We start from the raw sequence: 23,226 nt of genomic DNA on the forward strand, positions 1-23,226 counted from the left end.
AGTTATTTTCTAAGTATTTAAAATAGTTTTCTTGTTGTTCAGCGATGAAATTATGTGGCAATAAATCGTATAATTTTCCAAAAAAAGTATCCACAAATTCTTGTGCTTCTATTTCTACCTGATCCATCATTCACCGATCTGCTTGTATTTTGATAATTCAATACGACCGTCACAAATAATTGTAATGAGTTCTGAAGAAAAAGATTGTTCACGTTTTATCAACAAACACACACCGGGTGGATGAAAATGTCTGTCTTGAAGAGTTTTTAACATTAATTTAACTTCCTGATGATAAATGCATACGCATACGGTATTTAGTGCTTAGGAGAATTGCTCGCAAACATAGAAAACCCGATTTATTGCGAGAAATTGTTCTTTAAAAATAGAATATGCCTCTTGAAAATTACACAGCACTAGTCTGCGCTGCACATTAAATTTACCTCCTTCATTAGTTTTTATAACATAATCCTTTTTTCCCCGACATGCACGACTTATTTTGTCATTATTGAAAACATCGCGAACATGAGATATCATCGTCTAATGAAGATCTGCTAGATTTTTCCTCTGGTTATATCATAATGCCATTTGCCATGAATCGAGAAACTGGAAATTTCTGCGTAATTTTGTAAGCTGACCAGCTTTTGGGTAAAGTAGTAAGAATCCGATACTTCTCATTACTATCAGCAGTCGCCTCAAATGTTTCCTTGATTTGCTGGATGATTTGATCGTCGTTGCTAGCCGACCGATTGCGATGGGAAATGTTTGAATCCTTCCAGAGAGGTCATTGAGTCAGAATGAGTTCTTTGCTGTCATCTTCGTAGTAATGTTTCACTTCACGTGACAGTCTTCGTCGGCATAGTTGAGGCCGCCACCAGGATTGAACGGTAAACACAATATCTCAATCGAAGACTCAATTATATTGGTTGTTTTGATGTAAGGGCCTCAGTGGCCTTGTAAGTTGGTAGGGTCATAGTGTCATAGTAGGTCATAGTTGATGGGTCGTTAGGTAGGGTCATAGTGTGCCTCCCTGGCATCGGTAGCATTGGTGCTGAGCACCTGATTTCGATTATGAGTGATGTTTTCGTGCTACTATTTATTAAAAAAAATTAATGTCATTATGAAAAAACAGTGTTAAGCAGAATTACCTAATTTTAACACAAATGGGAATGATTGCCCATAACAAACAATTATGTCAAATTTAATACAAATCAGAGAAGTTCAAATCTAAAATTTCTTAGTTATTGCTATTTGGGCTGGAACTACCTCTGGAACTGGGCTGGAACTGGTCGAATGGATAAATGTTCGAATTGACAAAAGATCTAAATGGACAAAAGTTCAAATGCTCAAAACATTGAAATGAACAAAAGGTCTGAAAAGTCAAAAAGACCAAATTACTTTTGGTGGTTAAAAAAATAAAAAGATTAAAAGGTTGAAAAGACAATATGTTTAGTAAAGCCAGCTAATCAAGCTTAGACTTTTAACAACCTAACCCAAGTAACAATTTTGGTTTTATGAGGGTTCTTTAGACCACGATTTAGGTTTGTAGAATGCTACAAAACCTCTATAAAGCTTGCAATGCTACTTGGGAACTGAACTACTCGAAAGTGTTTTCCCTCTCTTGGAATTAACTCCTTTTAAACATGAGCAGTCTTTTGTCAGGTAAAAGCTACTGAACTTCATTCGACCTTTTGTCCATTTCGATCTTTCGTCCATTCGAACTTTTTTCCATTCAAAGTTTTGGACCTTTTATCCATTTCCCTTTTGCCCCTATAAATTTCATTGGACCTTTCATCCCTTCGACTTTCTTTTCGATTCAACCTTTTGTCGTGTTGAACTGATCGAACATTGGATACGTTAATTTTCATTTCATTTGAAAAAATCATCTGTCAGTAAATAATAAGAAATTATCAGATTTTTTTTAACAACAAATTTAAGCTGACTGAAAATTTTCAACCCCAGACCGTCCGATGAACTCAAACTTTCTCCGTATGACAAAGTTTTACATTCACCTGGATGAATCTAAAAAGCAAAATATCAGTGTGACGCATCTGCTCTATCTGTCGAACAAACTCAATCCATCATTGTCTCTAATGTGAGAATCTGACAAACTCCGAAGTGTAATTGCTCATAAAATCAACAAACAACTCAACCACTGCGATGGTGGCATATCTACACTTCATCCATTGTCGCTGAACTATGCTGCTGCAACTAGGGATGCTTCCGAATTTACACCGTTAGCGCTGCCGAAACGATGATAGATACAGATGCTCTACAACCCTGCGGAAATGTAGCTGAAGCAGCAAACTTTGCTATACAGAGATACCTAGTTAGTTAAACGCTCGTACACAATCGTACTTTCACTTTCTGCGTCCGTATCATCATTAGCATTTCAACCTCGAGTGGAGTCTCAAGCAATCTTATTAACACCCACAGATGTAGAAGCGCAAGGGTGGGTGTTATTAAATTTTACGCCCCATTGTTCTCCCCAGGGCTGTCGTCATCTCCCCTTCCCCCGCTTTACGTTTCAATTCACTCTGGAAAAGAGGAAGTAGTTTAGTTTAGTACTTTTCTCGCCGCGTAACAGAAGAAGCTTTTAAGTTACGACATTGCCGGTTATCTAATAATTATGGCAACTTGGAGTCATTCAGCGACTTGCAACATTTCCGAGATTGTTAATTTAACTACGATCATCTGCAGACACGGCCACGTGCGGGGTTGACATGCTCACTTTTTTTTACACAAATTGTTCTTCTGTTAATAACTTTTCACTCAGTTGATGAAACTTGGTTTTGCTTTAAGCAATTGATAGAGTAGAGGATCAGAGTTCACTGTGGACATGCACAAAGTAGTTAAATTACAACATTTTAATTCACACAAATAAGTTACCAGTCTAATTACAAATCTACAATGTTGTAGGGGAAAAGTTGGCTTCGGCAATACCTTAACCTATTATCGTCAGGGTTAATACAACGTCCTTGAGAGCTCAATTTTGGCATGTGGATACATTGTGTTTCAGAGCAACTATTGGCCTAATTTGAGTGCTCTAGGACTTAGTTTACCCCCCTGACGATAATAGGTTAAGGTATTGCCGAAGCCAACATTTCCCCTACGTACCTATAGCGAAGACAACACGTTTTCTCATACGTCCGCTATGAGATATGCACAGTTGCATCATCTACCACCCAATGGTAAATACTAGGATCAAATTTTGTAGCAATGATTCAAACCCCGAGAAGAAAGGTGTGTGTATTTGATCATTTTCCCATGCGTTGCTTCCACCGTCGCTCAAACAGAGCGCTACTGTATCTGTCGCTTGAATTCTGGCAAAGTTGTCAGTCTTTTTGATATGTTGTCTTCGCCTATAGGAACCACAAACGTTCAGTGAGTGCAGAGTTATTAACAAATGAGCAATTTGTGCAAAAAATGGAGCATGCCAAAGCCTGGCCACGTGGTCTGTAAGGGTTTTTATCCACGGCAACCGAGAACGTCATGGGTAGTAACGTCATGAGACGTTTCTCCATTCGGCCAGGTGATGTCGACAGCGAAAAATAGTAAGAAACAGGACAAAACTCGATCCTCCCCAGACGGTGTTTAGCAGTGGAATCACGTCTCTGCTGGCGGAAATTCGAGCCATCCTCACATGTTTTATTAACAAGCTATAAGATGCCAGCCACATAACTCCTGCCCTCCCACCAAAAACAAGAAGCCAATGGTCAGTACGGTGTCGTTGAAAGGTATAAAGCTTGTTAAAGAAGAACCAAGCCCAGCCAACAACAAACGAGGAAATTGTTCAGACTATTTACGACTCACCAGGATAGATGGGAATTATTGAAGTGTCGGTCGAAAAGTTTTTCCCACACATAAAATTTCCCCCACACGGGTGAACGAGGCAGGTCGCATGCGGACAGCCACATTGTTTGGTAGCCACGCGGCAAAAGAGATAGCTCATCCTCGCTGATGCCATTTTTCATCAGCTGCTTCGAAACCAAGAACCGGAACAGTGTTTAAACGTCCGAACTTTGCAGGTTGGTCAAAATCGGAGGAGCATGTTGTAGTATACTAATATGATAATTCTTCACGTATTAACAACACACATTGCAGCGTTGTCGTCGTCGCCCAGTGCTGTCGGGTTGGGTGGGAAATGCTGCTAAGAGTCCACATGTTTTCTGAAAGAACAACTTTTTTCTTTGCGGACTACTGAAATTGGAGAGCACTAGGTGTCGTTTTCTACGGTTGAGTTGCTTCCGATTTGACCCAAGAGCACGGTTGACCGGATTCTGTGGTAAGCTGCCTTTGTGTGAGCGTAATAATCACCTGGAGGAGTACCTTAGCTCTGTCGGTAAAGGCGCATATATTAAGGAAGAGCATGCTGGGTTCGATCCCCGGTCCGGTCGACGAATTTTTCGGGTTGAATAATTTCTTAACGTCCCTGAAATAAACCCAATAAAGAAAAGGAGTAAGGGAAAAAGAAAATATGGGGAATTATCTAAGGATTATTGCAATAACAAAGAGTGTCTACGGTTCATATAAATTTCTAAAATGGTATATGGACTATTGTCTACGCGTATCGGTCCTCCTTAGCTCAGTCGGTAAAGGCGCAGCTACAAAGCAAGACCATGCTGGTGGTGGCTGGGTTCGATTTCCGATCCAGTCTAGCAATTTTTCGGTTTGGAATATTTTTCGAGTTCCCTGGGCATAGAGTATGGTTGTACTTGCTTGCCACACAATTATACATAGAGTATGATTGTACTTGCTTGCCATACAATTATACTAATGCAAAAATGGTACAAGCAACTGTGGAAATGCATCTAGAACACTAAGTTGCGAGCACGAAAGAAGCTAATATGCGATAAGCAATAAACTAGAAATGCGAAGAAGACTAATAATAATAAGAAGAAGATTGTCTAGGCGCAGCGAATCCAAACACATAAAGACAAAACGGTTGCTACGACTACCATGACAAACTCGCTCTGTAACATAGCTCGATCGGAGTGGTGGAAGGATAATGATATATTGCTTGCCTGCTTTGTTGCAATACACACGGATGAGAATATAGCTTGATCTGAATCGAGAAAAGACATAACAAAAAATTCCCATTAACACACGTGTATCATCTTCGGCTTTACTTCGTGAAGCAGCTTGCCAACAATTTGCTCGTTTCCTTCTACCGCCCCGAGTGAGCTGTGTTGCACGGGCTGCTTGTCATGATAAAAAGGAAGAAGATTATATCATTATTGCTTTGTACTTCTGACATAGAGTTATCATTCGGTTGATCGCTTGTCATTTTGTCATTTGGAGATATTTTTGATTCCTTGTCGAGGCAGTTTGGATAAAATTATGAAAATTTAGTAATGCCGAATTTTGTCCCAAAGCGTCTATGACGTGGTCTCTGGATATATATCATAGAATTAATGTTCACATACACACTAGCGGCACGTAGTGTGAGAATTCCAAAGCTATTAGAGTGGTTCAAAGTAGTGATTATACTCCATCAGGCTTAATCGATTATCAATCATGTCCTGATCATTCTCCCAAAATTTAAGTTTATTTAGAAGCGAACTTATACATTGTGTCTATTGGGTGTCTATTCATTTTTCTAAATAAAATTATCTGACTTTTCCAGGTTTTTCCAGTATTTAACGGATAAATTCCAGGTTTATAATAAAGCTAAATTTTTAAATGCGTTGCAAATATTCGTTTTTTTTTGTAGATCAAAAACAACAGAAATTTACCCAAAAGTTTTTGAGACATGTCAATCAGTTTTAAAGAAACAGCTTTACAATCAAATTCATTGAATGTTGGTTTATCACTTATTTAATTTCTCACTTAATAAAGTTATAAAAAACTTACCCAATTTAAGTAATTCCAAGATCTAAAATTATTCAATATCTTGAAGTTTCGTATTCCATGTACAAGTTCAAGATATTGAAAATTTTCAAAGTGCCAGAATCAAGGAAAAAAATAAATGATTTATTTCAAGTTCGTATGAACTTTGGCGCAGTAATGAGTAATGAAAAGAAATGATGAGAATTTCAGTTAAGCTCCATAAACAAACTGCGGGAACATAAGGGAAGTTAATACGCTGAAAATATGTGGATTATTTAGAATCCGAAATTTTTCGGGAACTTTTATGATGTTCCTAGAATTTCAGAGAACTTCACAGGTGTCAATAGAACTTGAAAAATATAGAAAACATGAGGGGTATTGTGCAAATTTTTTAAGAAGTTTATAAGTACCTCAGAAAAGCTAGATCTAGAGATTTTTTTTGGGGAATTTTAGACCTTAAGAGCAGTTTCCGTAGCTTTACCCCAGACTTTTAGAACAGTTAAAATATCTATAATCGTAAATTTAGAAAAAATCAGGATAGTTCCATGATGTGCTGAAAAAAAAACCGAGAACCCTTTAGATGTTCCGATAATTTCAGGGAAGTACAGAGCCCTTCAGAAAATTTATGAAAACTTCAGAAATATTTCAGAAACTTCACAGAAGTCCAGAGAATTTCAGGGAAATTTAAAGGTTTTTACGGGAATTCCATTCATTTCCGAGCAGCGAGATCTTCAATAGAATTGAAAGTTTTAGGGAAGCTTCTCCTAGTAGCACGCTTGTCACAAATCGGTTTTGGCAACTTCTATACAACACACATCAGTCATAAACAAGTTGCTGCAACTTATTTTGACAAAATGTGCTACTCGGGTCGAGAACATCAAGACAGATTATAGAATCAAAGATCAGTTCAAACAATTTCAAAGAAATTGTAGAAACCTTAAAAAAGTTGCGAGAAACTCAGGGAATTCAGAAGCGTCAGGGAATTATGAATATATATCAAATAAATTGCCGGATTATTAAACAAATTAAGAGAACTTCAGGTAACCACTGATAAGTTCAGGGAAAATAAGGGACCGTTTATAATGGTTATAATACTTATGGGAAATTGTCGAAACTTCAAGGCAAATAATTGAATTTCAGTAAAGTTACGGGTTCTTAAAAAATACTGAAAATTTCAGGGCAGTCTAGAGCACTTTAAGGGAATTCAATAATCGTTTAGGCAGTTTAAATACCACCAGGAAAGTCTAGACTATTGAAGAAGTTTTAAATAAGTATCGATAATTTAAGGGAAGTGAACTTAAAAAAAAATCTTGAGAACTACAATGAAAATCATAGAACTATATTAATTATTTCGTTCTAATTCCATGAAAATTGCGGTAGCACAAAAGTTCCAGAAATTAAGAAAAATTTCGAAAACTTCACAGAAGGACTGTGGTCTTCACAAACATTTCGAGAACATTATAGAAATCTATGGTGCTTAAGGAGAGATCCGCGAACTTCAGGCTTTTTATGAACATTGGGGAGGCCAGTTTCCTTAGTTTCAGAAAATTAGTGGGAAGTTTAAAGCAGTTCCCAGATTTTCAGATAACTTCAGAGACGTTAAAAAGTTAATACGTTCAGAAGCTCACTGAAGCTTAAACATTTTTAGGGCGGTTCAATTAAATTCAGTGCAATACAACAAGATTCATTAGAACTGCTAAAACTTTAGAGAAGTTATGAGAATTTCAGAAAAGAACAAAGAACCTCAGAGCAGTTCCGTTAACATTAGAGAAGTCACATAAATTTTAATGAAGTTTAGAGAACTTAAGCGAATTGTTAAACGTTTAGAGGAGATCCATGATCATTGAAAAAATTTAGGAAACTTTAGGAAGTCCTGAAAAGTTCAGGGAAGTTTAAGAATTTTATGAGAAGTATTGTGAGTCTCAGGCTAGTTTCTCAAATTACAAAAGAACTTCAAGGCAGTTTCATTAACTTCAGGAAAAAATTGGGAACTTTCAAGTAGTTCTGAAATCCTCAGAATAGTCCATTCCATATTCTACGGAGATTTCCATTGAAATATTCCTCAAAATTTTGGTGCTATCCTCCGAATTCAATTTTCTTTTAGTTTTCCTTGGAATTATCCACAATAAGAAACCCTTTCGAAAGATTCTCCGAATATTCATTGAATTCATTTCAGATTTCGTTTTCAATCTCACTCCTTCCCTTGGAATTCTACTCACATTGAAAGTCTCCTAAGAATTCATTGGCATTTCTCCTCACAAATTACTTGGATTTCTTCTCATAATTTGTTTGGCAAACTCTCCCGAATTCCTTTGAAGATGTCCTGGAGTTATTCTGAGATTTAATTGTAATTGTATTTTCAAAAAAAAAATCCAAGGACTTATGCTCTGGAGTCGTTTTCTCCCAAAAACTTTATGAAATTATGCTCAGAATGCCCTTGGAATTTTCCTCTGAAGCTCCTCAGAAATTCCTAAGAGTTTTCATTAAAATTTACTTTTAGGTCACTTTTTAGTCACTATTTTTACAACTATAAGTCACTATTTGCTCACTTATTTCATCAAAATGGTCACTAAATTCACTATTGTTAACAGCAGTGATTGCTACCAGCTCTGACAATCCTTTTGGCGCTTGTCTGCGAGCCAGCCCTCAACGGATGCCACTGTCAATTTTGATTTTGATTTTGACTTAAAGTATTAAAAAAAAACTGTTTTAGGTAGAGTAGTCTGTACCATGTTATCGAAGATGAAACAACAAATATATAAACAGGGGACGACGGGGTAAGACGGCCACCCTTTACATTATTAAAACAATCAACTCTTGAATAACATTAATGATGCTGAGTTCTTTGCTATAGTATAGTTGGTGGTGTAAAACGCATTCTAGCTTGATAACAAGTGAAACGTCAAAATATATATAAAAAACAAACATCGTGTATGACGCCGGCCTGTATTTGTTAATTAGTGTTAACGGCATTTTTTGCTTTAGAGCTTTTATATCATTTATCATGTAAAAGTAACGTTACTATAAGGAAAACTCAAGTCTGTTCGATGTACTTACAGTGAAAAATATACAGTTTTCATTAAATTATGAGGTATTACAGAAGCTTATACAGTTTGGCATGTGTCGGGGTAAGACGGCCACCTTTGGTTGGTTGAAACGGAATGCAGTAAATAGCAATATTTCGTTTCTGAAATATATCAGGCTTTTTTAGAAAACATTTGCAGATCTGTCATAAGTATGGATTTGTGATATGGAGGATCCACCATAAAATCGGGAACATCCGCAATAGTAGTTAATTCACAAAACTAGGTTCGGGATTTCTTCTGCTTAAATAAGATGATCAAAGCATTCCAAATGGTGATAGTGCACAGGCAAATTTGGAATTCCCTCACTACACGACGGTAGTGTACATGTCAACCTCCTGTAAGCTATATCTTGAAATCCTCATGATCTACGTGAAGTCTACACATAGACTAGTATCACGTAGTGAGAAAATTCTGAACTAATCAGCCTACAAATTAGAAGACATTGATCATCGGAACAACTTTCCAGAAGACGGAAACTTTCTAAATAGTAAAGATCTCAAGATATATTTTATACAGGAAATTGAGTTGCACATTAGCGCCGCTTAGTGAGAAAAATTGGTACTACTGCTAACTAACCAATCCGCCTAAACCTTTACCTTTTATTTTTCCCTCTTTATTTTTGGGTTCGTGATAAAACATCATCAAATATAAACGAAATTTTCTCTACTACTCTAAAGATCAATATTGACTAAATTTATCGCAGAAGTTTTATACAGTTTTGGTTAAATTTTACTTCAAACTTAGCGAGGCCATCTTACCCCATCATCCCCTACACATCCAGAAGAATTTATAAACTATCTGTAGCAGTACCATCCTTCGTATTTCGCGAATCGCACCCTGGCACCGGAAATACTCGAAACATAAAAACGTGTGAAAAAGCGTCAGCCCGGCGAAGAGAGATGTCCAGATTTTTACCATTCTTACAGAGAAGGGTATACATATCGCTTGGCAAACCGACTTTCGACTCTGATCGACGAGATAGGAAAATGTCTGTGAGTGTGTGTGTGTGTTTAAAAGTATGCTGAATTTGCAATGTTTCATCGCATGAACAGATTCTGTTATGTGATCTTCGGAAAGTATTTAAAGTAATTTTATAATCTAAACTCAATTTAAAAAAAGTTTGTTTGCCCACATGCACTGGCTGAAAAATCATCTCGTGAAAATGTTGTACGAAAATATTTATCCTAGAAAAACTTGCTTGCACGCTACAGTCCATTGTAAGAAATGCCATTACATTTGTTGTAAGAAATAATGCAGAGAATGTAAGAAATCCACATTTACATTTTATGTTCATGCCATTTGTTTTGCGTGTTTGTGAGTGTGTCCGTATCGAAAAATTTGTAGGTCGTTTTTCTTGGCAACCAGTAAACCGTATTAGATGCATTCTGTAGACCCATAGAACGTTGTTCCGACCCATGTTCCGGTTTGTATGGGCCATGAGACTAAATTCAACCTGAAACAAATACAACCCATCGTTTTTTTTTTCTTCTTCGCATTTCAAGCTTATTGCATATCGCATATTAGCTTATTGCGTGCTCTCAACTTAGTGTTCTAGATGCACTTCCACAGTTATTAATTGAGAGCTTGCGATGTCTGTACCATTTTTGCATTAGTATAATTGTGTGGCAAGCTAGTCCAGTCATAGGTCGAGAAATTTTCCAACCCGAAAAATTCCTAGGCCGGACCGGGAATTGAACCCAGCCACCTCCAGCATGGTCTTGCTTTGTAGCTGCGCCTTTACCGACTGAGCTAAGGGAGGCCCCTTATACAACCCATCGTGTGACACATCAAATGACATGAGAATTCAAAAACCAGGTCAATTGTAGTCATTTGGAGCGCCCAGGACCACACTGGTCACACCCGACCATGTTCCGGGTACCACTAGGGTCAAAATCCATCATGTGATGCCTCAAATCACATGAGAAACCTAAAACCACTTCAATGGTAGTCATTTAGAGTGCTAAGGTCCACCCTGGCCACATCCGGACATGTTCCGGGTGTACCCGGAGAAGTGGCCAGTTTCTGGCTTTCATCATGCGATACCTCAAATTTCTATTACTAAGAAGGGTCAGATGTCACCATAGGTGGATGAATTTAGGTTTTTTTTATTCATTCCATTCCTTAAATCATTAATGTACCCAAGAATATGAAGCACTTCCGCTGTAGACGGTGATGATGGCGTGCGAAATCACCGGTAAATGGGTGGAAGGATCGCTTGGGCTTGCTCTGCTCTGCTCTGCTACTCTTGTATATCTATCTACTGTTTCTTTTTGTTCACTTTTCAGCACGAAGCGATTGTGATGTCATCATCAGCATCACCGTCCACCATTATGCAGCGACAGGCACACAAGCTTTAGAAGAAAGCTCGCTTGTTTTCGTGATGCAGCATGAAGAAAAGGTGTGGTCGCAGTGGTTTACGTAATGATGATGGATTGATCTAGGTACGGCGCGGCGGCAGTTCATTTCAGTTTTATGAACTTTTTTTATGTAGCTGTACCAGGGACAACCATCAATCAATTTAAGCTTGGCCATGGAGACGGAATTGAGCTGAATTCCAAATTTAGCTCTCCTCAAGATTGATACCGGAGAGCTTTCGTAAACATTGAAGATAAAACTTGTTCGCCCACACGACGGCGGCAGAAATAGAAATCTGTATCCGTTAATCCCTGTTCGATGTTAGTCTTTGATGTGTAGATAAATCCTAATTCAATTTCCACATATGAAAGAGGACACATCAAAGGACATAATTTTCAATTGAATCATGTTCTCGTTTTCATAGTTCGCCATTTGTCTCAATCCCTGTGAGATATTTGATCCTGTGTTTATCGATATAGAAAATTGGATTTATTCCGGAAGAAATGATCTTAAAGCCATTAATATCAAATGAATCATTAATTTACGGTTAATTAGTATTATGGAACTGATGTTTATGTAGTAAAAAAGGAAAATCGATGTGTCCAAATTATGACGTAGGCCAAAATTTTCGTGGTAATCATTCTATCCTCGTTTAAGTATCGATCAACACCTACGAGCTGGGATGGAAACACAATAACACAGCTGAACTCTTCGTCACGCTTCCATTCACCATGGGATTGCCTACCGCCATGCGATCCAAACCTTGACACATCGAATTCCACATGTGTGGTTTACTGTGTATTTTTTATCTTTTTTGTTCTTCGTTGAACAGCGCAAATTGATATCGATTTTATCAGTGTCTGGTATGCCCGGAGAATGTCTGTCATTTTGAGCTGATGGAGTTTTCGCTCCAACGGCTTTAGGTTGTTATCCATGTCTACCTACCTGTGCCACAGAGACAAAGAAATTATTTCGTCAAATCGTTTGCAACCTGATCTAAATTTTTGATTACTGATTTGTTTTTTGGTCTTGTTCCATTTTGTTTTCTCCCTTCCAGCGATATCACGGGAAGAGAACGACGACAGCACACAGCAAAACAACCACCATCATCCTCACCACCTGCACCACCACCACGGACATGGTCACAATCGTGGCAGTAAAGTGCCCTTCAATGGTTACACCTCCGAGGAGTATCTGGACCGATTGGAACCAAATGGAAACATTCCGGTCGACAAAACGTACAGCAAACGTAAGTAGACAGAAGTTTATGTTATTTTAAGTTACAAGCATTTTGCCAATGATTTCAGTTCAGCCTTAGTTTGAATAACTGTTGAATTCAAACTTCGTTAACTTATATTCAGCTTTAGAACATATGATTTTTGGTGATTTTACCAGCCCAAAAAGTTTAGCAATAGTTTCAATGTTAAGCTTATTAAGGCATAAAAAATAGGCTATTTCAGCTCTTGTTCAGCCTTCTCATATATTTTAGAATAATTGTATCAGGAACCCACTGCCTTTGCATTACATATTTGTAGAACTGCTTACCAATCTGCGAGAGCAATTGGATTTTAGTATCTGTAATATATTTAACAGGACTAAACATTATTTAGTTGGAGATGATTAACGTCAATATCAGACTTAAAGTGAACATTTTATACGATAGATGAGGAGATGAAAGTGTAGAATTGATAGTTTCATTATAGTACGGCAGTGTGAAAACTGTATGGTATGGTTTGGTAAAAGGAATGCTCGATCCGATTCGTACTTTCCTCAAATTGTCGTTTGTTTTCTACTTTCTACATACAATTTTCACACTGCCGTACTATAACGGAACTTATCAATACTATAATCATCTATCGTATACAATGTTCACTTTAAGTCTGATAAAGATTTTAAAAAAAATAACGTTAAGTCCTTTGTGGACAATAATCCAAATATTTTTTTTTATTTTGTATGGGGCATGGACACTTATCAATGTTCTATGTGCAGTGCTAAGCTGATTTGTGAAGTGTTAAGTCTCCAGTTCAGCTTACTTATTGAGATTCAGTAAAAAATTGGCTGCATGCACTAATAATAAATTTTTATATTCAGTGTGTAACTAATCTGCTCTCTACACCTCAAACCAGCCAATAATCAACATTAGTTCTTGCTGTTCAGCTTCAATTGTTACTTGGGTTCAACCTACATGAAAACATTTGTTACACCCACACCGCTTGTTTTTGGTGAATACTGTCGAACTGATATGTTAAACAATCAACCCATTTTGTAGAATTTATGAAATGTTCACGAAATTTCCAACCACTGCTCAAAAGTGAACTCTATTCCCATAGCCGGTTACCGAGAAATCATGATTTCAATGACAGTGTACAATGTTGCCAACCCATCCCAAGTAACCAAAAGTTGCCCCGTAACGTGGGTAGATCACCTTTTCGTGGTACGTTACGGGATGTAAGATCTACAACCGATTCGTCGTCCTGACTACTTAAAACTAGGGGAACAGGATTTTTCAGTAATCCAAGGAACACATCTTAGTCCTTGTTACTTTGTATGCCTTATGAATAGTGACAAGACTCAGCTTTGTCCAGCGAGGATGCTCTTGAAACACGGAAAAAATGAGTTAGTTAGTCTTCATCTATGTGATCCCTAATCTTCTATTCGCTGTTCCCTAGTTTGAAGTGGTTAAGACTAGGGTTCTGATGCATGGTCATTATCGATGTTATTCCTTAATTTTGTTGCTAAGGAATCCAATTTTGACTGACAAAGGGGCGCACCTTTGGAGGAAGCACCCCCCCCCAAAAATCGAATACTTCATCATTTCTCAATAGTGATGGAGTAATACGACATGCACTAAACTAAGGACACGGGATTTACTACAATTGATCAAATTACTGTTCGCAGTGGTGTTAGGTCCTGAACAGAGGAAACAAATCAAAAGTTTTGATAAAACGCTATTTGTGGCTTAAGCAGCTTGGCTGAAGGTGGTCTATAGAATTCTAAGCAGCCTCATTTTTAAGTCGATATAAGAACTTGAAAGTACCGGTACCATAATTGAAGAGCATTCTAAGCAGCTTCTGGCGGAACTTGAGCTGAACTTTTAGAAAATAAATTAAAAAAGGTTTTTGTCCTCTACACCAATTCTATGTGTAGTTCGCACTTTTATGAAAATTATTTCTAAAGACAGGTATTAATGTGTATTGATTTATCAGCATTAGTAGTAGAATTGGAGCTGTTTAAAGAATTAAACCCAGTCCTTCTGCATGAGAGCCCCAGCACGAACCGCTACCTCATCTGAGATATATTAAAGTGAGCTGTTGTCCCGCCTACTGTTGGAGTTTTCAGTGCCAGCTCACTGACTTGAATACGAAACACAACACCTTGATGAATTTTAACTTGGTGTTTGCTCGCATGGTATTTCAACACACTTTTGGCGCAGTGGTTAGCAATCGTATATTGCATGCCGAATACACGGGTTCGAATCCAGGAAACTACTCTTTATTTTTTTATATTTGGATAGAATGTTGATGCACTGCATAAATATAAGAATTATGATTTATTCGGACCACCGATCACTTTATATTTACGTACATTAAATTTTGTTACTTATAAATACTTGTGCGGATTGCTTCATGTGGCTTGAAAGTTCTGTCGGAACTTTATTTGAACATTATGGAACTTAAAAGTTCTGTCAGAAATTTATGGAACTTGAAAGTTCTGTCGGGACTTTATTCGAGCTTTATGGAACTTAAAAGTTCTATCGGAACTTTATTTGAACTTTATGGAACTTGAAGGTTCGGTCGGAACTTTATTTGAACTTCGTGGAACTTGGAAGTGATTTTAATCGTTAAATGCGGAACTTTTGGTTACTTGGGATTGGACTCTAGCAACAGGCATGAATTCTCAGACAACTAGTAGTTGTATAACAAAGGACAGATAGAATCATATATTCTTACAAATGAAAATCGTATAATTGATTATACGTTTAGTCAAATATCTATTTCGATGGGTCCTATCCACAATGATCGATTCTGTTCATCGACTTTCTCTTTTGATAACCATGGAGGTGGTGTCTTGAATGCTGAAACCGATCAGCGTTAGTTTAGAACGTATTAGAATTACTACGCCAAACCGAGTTGTCAGCGTGGACTATCACTGCCTACCACCGTTCATATGTCACAAAGCAAGAGTTCAACCGTACCAGTAATTACTTTAGGAAGTGCAACCGGTTTCTGTGTCGCCGATATGTATTCCGTACACAGGCATGCCTTCGCAGAAATCCGAAGCGTATCAACTCTAAATGGAATGGAATCGGTTTTCAAAAGCAAAAACGGTTGTCAATAGGCCACCGAGCCCCTTATATCATAAAAAAATAACGGAACCGTCCCTGATGAAGTTGCTGCTCGTGCGATCCTTTCAGTAGCCGCTGCTCGTGCGATCTTTTCAGTAGCCGCTACTCTCAAAATTCTGATCTTCTGTTCAGTAAGCAAAAACGATTGCCACTAGTTTGGCGAGCCGTTTATATCACAAAAACAATGATGAGCGAGTTCAATCCCGACGACGCACAGTGGTTGAAATAGGCATTTTCGTGCGCTTAATTAATAGCTCCTTTATCATGAAACTAAGAGATATGGGGTCTTCAGAGAAGTTTTTCAATATGTTACTGTGCTTCTTTTGATGTTTTTAGTTAAAAGATTAATCCCCCTAAAAGTAATATTGAAAATTTATTTTTTCAACTATTCAAGATACAGTGTTGGTGTCTTGGACCAAGTTGTAGAAATTTTTTTTACAAAGAACTTTGCTGAAGACACTTAATTAATATCTTTTTTACTTTTCAAGATATGTGACGTTTATTGCCGACGGTCCCTCAAAAATGGTTTTCTCATCATAAATTTTTGGTCTACATTTTTACGGCTTTGCCATCTTCTAGTAAATTGTATATAATAACAAAATACATAATATTGTAGAACACCGCATTGCAGTATCTTCTGTAGAAAAAAAGTTATGGAAGTTTTTGTAGATTTTTAGACCATAATTTAGGAACTTGTAACTTAGCAGGGGGCAAAATGGGGCAATATACCTATGGTGCATCTGAAACTTTAATAAATTTACTTCAAATTGATGGCAAACATTTGTGAATGTAAGCGATTGTTGGTAAACTATGATTTAAACAAAATAGTGATAGCCGTGCCTAAATGTGCATACTATTTCATCAGAATTGCCGCACCTAGTGTTAGAGATATCTTGTATACATTATAATGCTACTGTTGAAATCAAGTAAGCCATGACCCAAGACTTCAATTAGCAACCATCGTCAAGTGAAGTAAAATAACATTGTTAAATCTTAATTATTTGTTGGACATTGAGTGGTTTGAAAGCTCTATTGTGTACACGAATCACGGTAACAGTGCCCAGTTTTCAACTGTATAAATGGCCTCCATCGGTATGTAAAATATCTTAATTTGAAATTTGACTGTCTATGTTTTGGAATTTATGCCAAGAACTATTTTTTAAATCATTCTTATATTCCAGTTGAAATCGATAAACATCAAGCAGAAGAGCTTTTTTTGCGAACGCTAAACAAGTAGCAGACATCACTAAACTAAATCTCACAGCAATCCAACGCTGGTGGTTCAATTCTCAAATCTATAGGATCAGGTTGCGAAATCTATTCAATATCATTTGACAACTATTGTGTTGAGACAGCACGCTTGTTGGTGAAATTATATCCCTGGTACTATCTACCAGCAAGTGTCCATAAGGTTCTTATACATGGGTCTTCCATAATTGACAATTTTATGGTACCAATCGGACAACTCTCAGAAGAAGCGCAAGAGGCAAGAAATAAAGATTGGAAAAGGTAGGTACAAGTTTCATGATGTAATTATTTTTTTGAAATATTTTTACCCATCTATCACATACCGAGAATTCAACACCCGAAAGCATTCAAGACAAGCTACGAATCGTGATCTTCTGAACATTCTACTAGTGTCTTCTGATCCATTGATCACAAGTATTCGAGGATGGCCGAAGAAAACCGAAAAACCGGATGACGCGAAAAGCCTTTTGAAAACTTTTTCTTACGATACTGAGAATGACAACGAAACCAAAAGCGAGGACGACAGCGATTCATGAAATAGACATGTTGAAAAACTTTTATTATCAATTAAATTTAATTAAATTAAATTGAACCCGATTAGCGTGCCGTATTTTTCTACTATAACCAAGAAAAAGTTTTAACACGAAACATACCTTCCAAAAGCTTACATTCACAGATGTTTGCTATCATTTTGAGGTAAATTTATTAAAGTTTCAGATGCACCATGGGTATATTGCCCCATTTTGCCCCCTGCTAAGTTACAAGTTCATAAATTATAGTCTAAAAATCTACAAAAACTTCCATAACTTTTTTTTTCTACAGAAGATACTGCAATGCGGTGTTGTACAATATTGTGTATTTTGTTATTATCTACAATTTACTAGAAGATGGCACAGCCGTAAAAATGTAGACCAAAAAGTTATGATGAGAAAACCATTTTTGAAGGACCGTCGGCAATAAACGTCACATATCTTGAAAAGTAAAACAGATATTAATTAAATGTCTTCAGCAAAGTTCTTTGAAAAGAAGTTTTCTACAACTTTGTGGAAGACACCAACATTGTATCTTGAATAGTTGAAAAATAAATTTTCGATCTCACTTTTAGGGGGATTAATCTTTTAACTAAAAACATCAAAATAAGCGCAGTAACATATTGAAACACTTCTCTGAAGACACCATATCTCTTAATTTCATGATAAAGGAGCTATTAATTAAGCGCACGAAGATGCCGATTTCAACCACTGTGCGACGGTTTGAATTGCATTTGATGGTCTGTCACTCAAAGAGAAAATTTCTATTCAATTTTCATACTGCCGTACCCTAGCAGAACTATCAACCTATCTTCTTCAAACCTTTCTCTAGCTAATAAATTATCACGCTAAAGCTTCATGTTAGATAGCATTTCCTACCAACTCTGATAATCGTATACTTCACGTATAAAGTAATAAAACCACTTTGAATGTATTGAACATTGATTGCGACCTCATACTTAACCATTCTCGCTACCCCTGACTAAAGGAGAATTTAGAATCTCAAACCTGGTGGAATATTTGAAGGGGAAATATTCTGGACTGGAGATACTGGAATCTGCTTTTTATACTAGAGTCCGGGACTTGGAAATGATTTTATAAAAGTGGATTTCTTCTGCTTTGAGATATAAGCTTATGGTCAATAGTCTTGGCAGTCTCATATTCAATCTATATAGTTTTTGGACAGCTGAAATCAAATTTAGAATGGTATTCGTATAAATTCTAACGTTCTTCGAAATACATGCGCTTTTCCAGTGGTCTTATTGCACCATAAACATCCATCTTGAAGATGAATGAGAATGATTTTGGAATAACGTTTATGTGAAATTATTGAAAGATAAAAGTCTGATGCGTGGAAATTGAGCCATTACTGTCTCTTTAGAAATCTCCTATAATTCGCCAAAATCTCCATACAATCGCCGAATGTTTTCAGCCATTTTTCTTACAAAAAATTTGATGGAGAGATTTTTCAGTTTATCAGTTTGTTCATAAATGTCTAGATTACTTCTTAACTTAAACGTAGAAATGCTTATTTCCTGGAGGGAATTTTCAAAATAGCAGAACCTATTCTAAAAATTCCTTGTGAAATCCTCAATGCACAGTGGGCCAGGAGTTAAATCTAGCAGGCAAAATATAATAACGCTCTGGAATTGCATCCAATTGAGTTGACATCTTAAGTAAAGTTTCGTGGACTAGTTAGGACTACAATTTGTTTGATAACAATAGTTCAAGTTTTGACCGCAAAGATGACGCACCACACCACACTCTGCGAACAAAGGTGTTCTTCATCGTAGCAACCCAATAATAGATTAACACGTGAGATCCGCAACCAACAGCAATATGCGACCGCTTCTCTCGGCTGCTCACACAGCACCCTGTACCTCAAGGGGGTTTAACACTCAGAACACGATGCCTCCGATAAAATGTGTAACGGCAATGTTTGAAAAAGCATAATCCAACTATTTATTGACGAATCTCAAATTTATTGGCACCATTTGAAACAACATTCTTTAAAGATTTAGTCGGTATAAATAGCTTTAATATCTATCGAAAAATTGCTGAGTTTTCAAACATTGCCAATTTACCGTTACACATTTTATCGGAGGCATCGTGTTCGGAGTGTTAATGGCTTTTTTAAAGCCATTTTGGAGTAATGTAGGCCATATGTCATGTATTGTGCCCCACGAGCTTACGGAATTCCTCAAAGTAAGTTTCAATCATCAAAAGCTTGAGAACCGCTGAAATGAATCTAAAATCTGAACTCGTCGTGTGGCTTCATGTATAAATAATTGCGAATCCCATTAAAAACATGTTCCATACGCCAATCACCTCCCGGATCAACAATTTCCCCTTTTGCCATCACTTAAAATCCAATAAACCAAACTTTACACTTAATAATCTTCTAGCAACGACTTGCACCCACCCACACTGGCACGCTCCAGTTAGCTTTCCCACAATTAAACTTTTACCATATTCTCTTGTTATTCAACTGGAAGCAGCAGTAAAGTTTTGCAAAGTTTTCCATTTTGCAAGTATCTTGTAAACGCTGTTGTGACCCCCTACTCCCTTCCCCATCCCTTCTAGCTCGAGAGCACATTCCACATACACTTGTACCTAAATACGACAAAAGGAGATGGGACGAAAGCTGCTCAGCCTTGCAGGCCGAATAAATTATTCAAATCTTCAACTACCAGACACACACATACATACACACAAGATCACGTTCTTCTTGTGAGTTTATTGTCGTCGTCTTATGGTTTTTAAGAACCCGGCACCATGAAAATGAGTGTTGAGTGTTTGTGTCTGCTTTCAGCACACAGAAAACGAACGAATGAATCGATAGGATAGTGTGCCATCAACTCGATTCCACCCAATTGGTTCGGCCGCAAACTGACCTAATTCCATGATAGTTCCGGCTCTCCGCAGTCCAGAAGAGAAGAGGTGTCACAAATTATGCGGAAAAGGACAACCTATCTATGTTGCATATGGTGAACGATGGGGATGAAGCAAAGGATGACCACCAACAACCACCATTAGCACCCCTTCTGCCTTCTACTTTGATGCTGTTTGTTGATGGATATGAAAGTCGTTTCGTCTTGGCTCCGTCCTGTGGCTTTTGTAATGGGATGGACTGGGGGTAGGAGTCAGAGTTCAGCGGGAGGGCAGGCAACACAAACACCGGAAGAAATATAGATTAGCACACGTACCAACAATCACGGAGACATCGCTGAAAAAGTGATAGAAGGATAGCTGGTTGTTGTCATCTCTAAACATGGGGAGAACGTGACGATACAGCCGTTTGTGAAGTCAATTTTTGAGGGAGAGTATTTCGTGTAGAGAATAGCTGGAGCTGGATTCTGCTTAGTTCGTACGATTTTTGTCAATTCAGCTAAAATGTAACATGCGTTGACATAGACAAATACAGAAATTGGAGGTGATATGAGCAAATCAACCGTTCGTATTTTCCTGAAGAGGTCAATTCGACCGATCGAAGGTGCTAAAGAGATTTTTGCAATACAATATCATTTAATCATTCAATCGGCGTTTCAAGAAATTGCGGTCACTCCTTCGACTAACACTATCACTACTGCACTAGGCAGACAGGGATTTTTTTAATAATTGATATGTTAAGAATAGTTAAAACCATCTATCTTTTGGTTGGCATAAATTGCATGAACAATGTATACAAAACCCGTACCGCTAACCTCGAATAATTTAGCGATTATAACGGATTATAAAAGACTTCCTCACATTCGGACATAAATATTAAAAGTTATAAATTTCCCTCCGGAGAGAAACCGGCAGAATGAAACCTCAAAAATGGAACCTAGCCCGCGGCGGCAGTCTCACCTTCATCAAACACATTTATTCCATTCGAAGCACAAAGCTCCCTAAGAAGCCGGAACCGGAAAGACCAAGTGCCATTAACTGTTTACAACACCGAAATAGGATCTGACTAAATGGTTCATAAATCTTGGCCTTAACGACCTCTCACCCGGCCGCTGTTGGCTCCCCGTCCCCCTTCGGCGCCATGGAGCCACAAAGCAACATAGCGATGACAACGATTTACATCTCCCCTTCTCGATTTGACTTGGGAAGCTTGGAATTCACTTCATCCAAGGTGTGGGCATTCCAAGGAGAATCTATGGATCCAGGACTGTTTCATTACCACCGCTGGACTGGACGGCGCGGAACTATCCTTGTGGCCACAAAGTAGCGTAATGATAGCATCTACTCGCTCTCCCACAGCCTCCCTCTGGCACTTCTGATCTCCACTGAGCAGCTGAGGGTAGTGCGAAAAAGTTTCCCTCTGGCTAGAAGAAGCAGACAGACGCATCGAGCGAGAAAGAGCGGTTCAAGAAAAAAAACCACAAACCAAATGACACCTCTTCCGGAAAATACCCCTGCTGTTGGTAGATGTCTTTCGCCGGGATACCTTGGGAGATTACCGGGAATGAATAATGTGGTGGAAAATTTTTAATGTGGACACTCAATTTTGCGAACTTTGTCACTGGAGTTGGTTTGGTGGGGGTGCCTGGAAAGTAAATGTGTTCTGAAATGCCATTCGGAGTGGTAGTGTATTTTTTTACTGCGGACGTTGTCAAGGTCAAGATTATCTTTTACCTCCTAAATAGATGCTTCAACCGCAAGACCCGGGAGTTCATGTGTCATTTAGTAATCGCTTCAGATCGATAAGTTGTGGGCTTATTTGTGGTGGTGTGACTCACTTACTTTTTTCCGGAAAAGGGTAAACCGATAGATAATCAATTCCATTTTGTTCGTACGCAGAGTGCAGATTCCATAAAAAAAATCTATTGAATTTTATCCCCATCGGACATTGTTCACGGTGCTTATAGTATGTTCTTCCAGATTTTAAAGGTTAGATGAAATGTCAAGATATTCAATCTAGGCCAATTTATGTATAATACTTAGATAAAATTTCATGCTAGAGCTTAGCTTATGTTTATAAGCCTACGGTCTTTAAAAATGTGTTTTCAAACAATGCTTCTTCTTATTTGGTGGTATTACTTTAAGCTGGCTCCCAACCAAGAGTTCTTTGAGCACTTCCACAGTTGTTTGTTGAGAGCTTTCTAAGCCTGTACCATTTTTGCATTAGTATTATTGTGTGGCTAGCACAATCATACTCTATGTTCAGGGAAATCGAGATTTTTTTCACCCCGAAAAAATTTTAGACCTCCAGCATGACTTTGCTTTATAGCTGCACCTTTACCAAAAGAACTAAAGGATGGATATATAATCAATCTACAATTCCAAAAAAATCATTGCAAGTCATATTTTGAAAGTACTGCAAATCAAGTTCCATAAACTCGGTAACAGTTGTGTTCCTAGAGGTGGTCTTAACAATTAAGCTACTCCTGAAAATCTCTCAAGTCTCAGAAACATTTTTTAAAATAAATTATCCTATCTTTAAATATCAAAGTCAAACATCTTAGATATTCAGGGTGTCGACTACCTGAAAAAAAACCTGGAAAATCAGGGAATTTCAAGGAATTCCTTTTTGGACCTGAAAAATCAGGGATTGTCAGGGAATTTCATTCAAAGTCATGGAAATATTTCTTTATAACAGATACGTATGGCTGACTTCACTAGTTTCAAACGACTTAATTCCCAAGTAACCAACAAGCCCACTAATTTGCAATATAAGGCTGATACACGGCTAACATAGGGCATGCTAAGCTTTATATTAGCTGCATATTAGCCTTATATTGCAATAAGGCGAATTAGCGAGCTTGTTGGTTACTTGGGTTACTCGTTGTAGTTTGAAGATGGTTTTCAATTTCATTTGCTCGATCCAGCTATGTCCAACTAAAATCAA

The 23,226-nt window shown here is 37.7% G+C and overlaps 1 protein-coding gene across 1 annotated transcript in view; it reads left to right on the top strand.

Moving 5' to 3' along the window:
* The window catches only part of Eip63E (cyclin dependent kinase Eip63E), a 503,378-nt gene that overhangs the window by 340,972 nt on the left and 139,180 nt on the right, over positions 1-23,226 (top strand). Inside the window, exon 4 of the mRNA XM_065218552.1 lies at positions 12,325-12,516. Within this exon, the coding sequence (XP_065074624.1) occupies positions 12,325-12,516 (192 nt within the window). The remainder of the gene's footprint in view (positions 1-12,324; positions 12,517-23,226) is intronic.

Source organism: Ochlerotatus camptorhynchus, unplaced genomic scaffold (genome assembly GCF_037179485.1).
Source record: "Ochlerotatus camptorhynchus isolate MF236.1 unplaced genomic scaffold, CSIRO-AGI_Acam_v1.1 ptg000089l, whole genome shotgun sequence".
Taxonomy (NCBI): Eukaryota; Metazoa; Arthropoda; class Insecta; order Diptera; family Culicidae; genus Ochlerotatus; species Ochlerotatus camptorhynchus.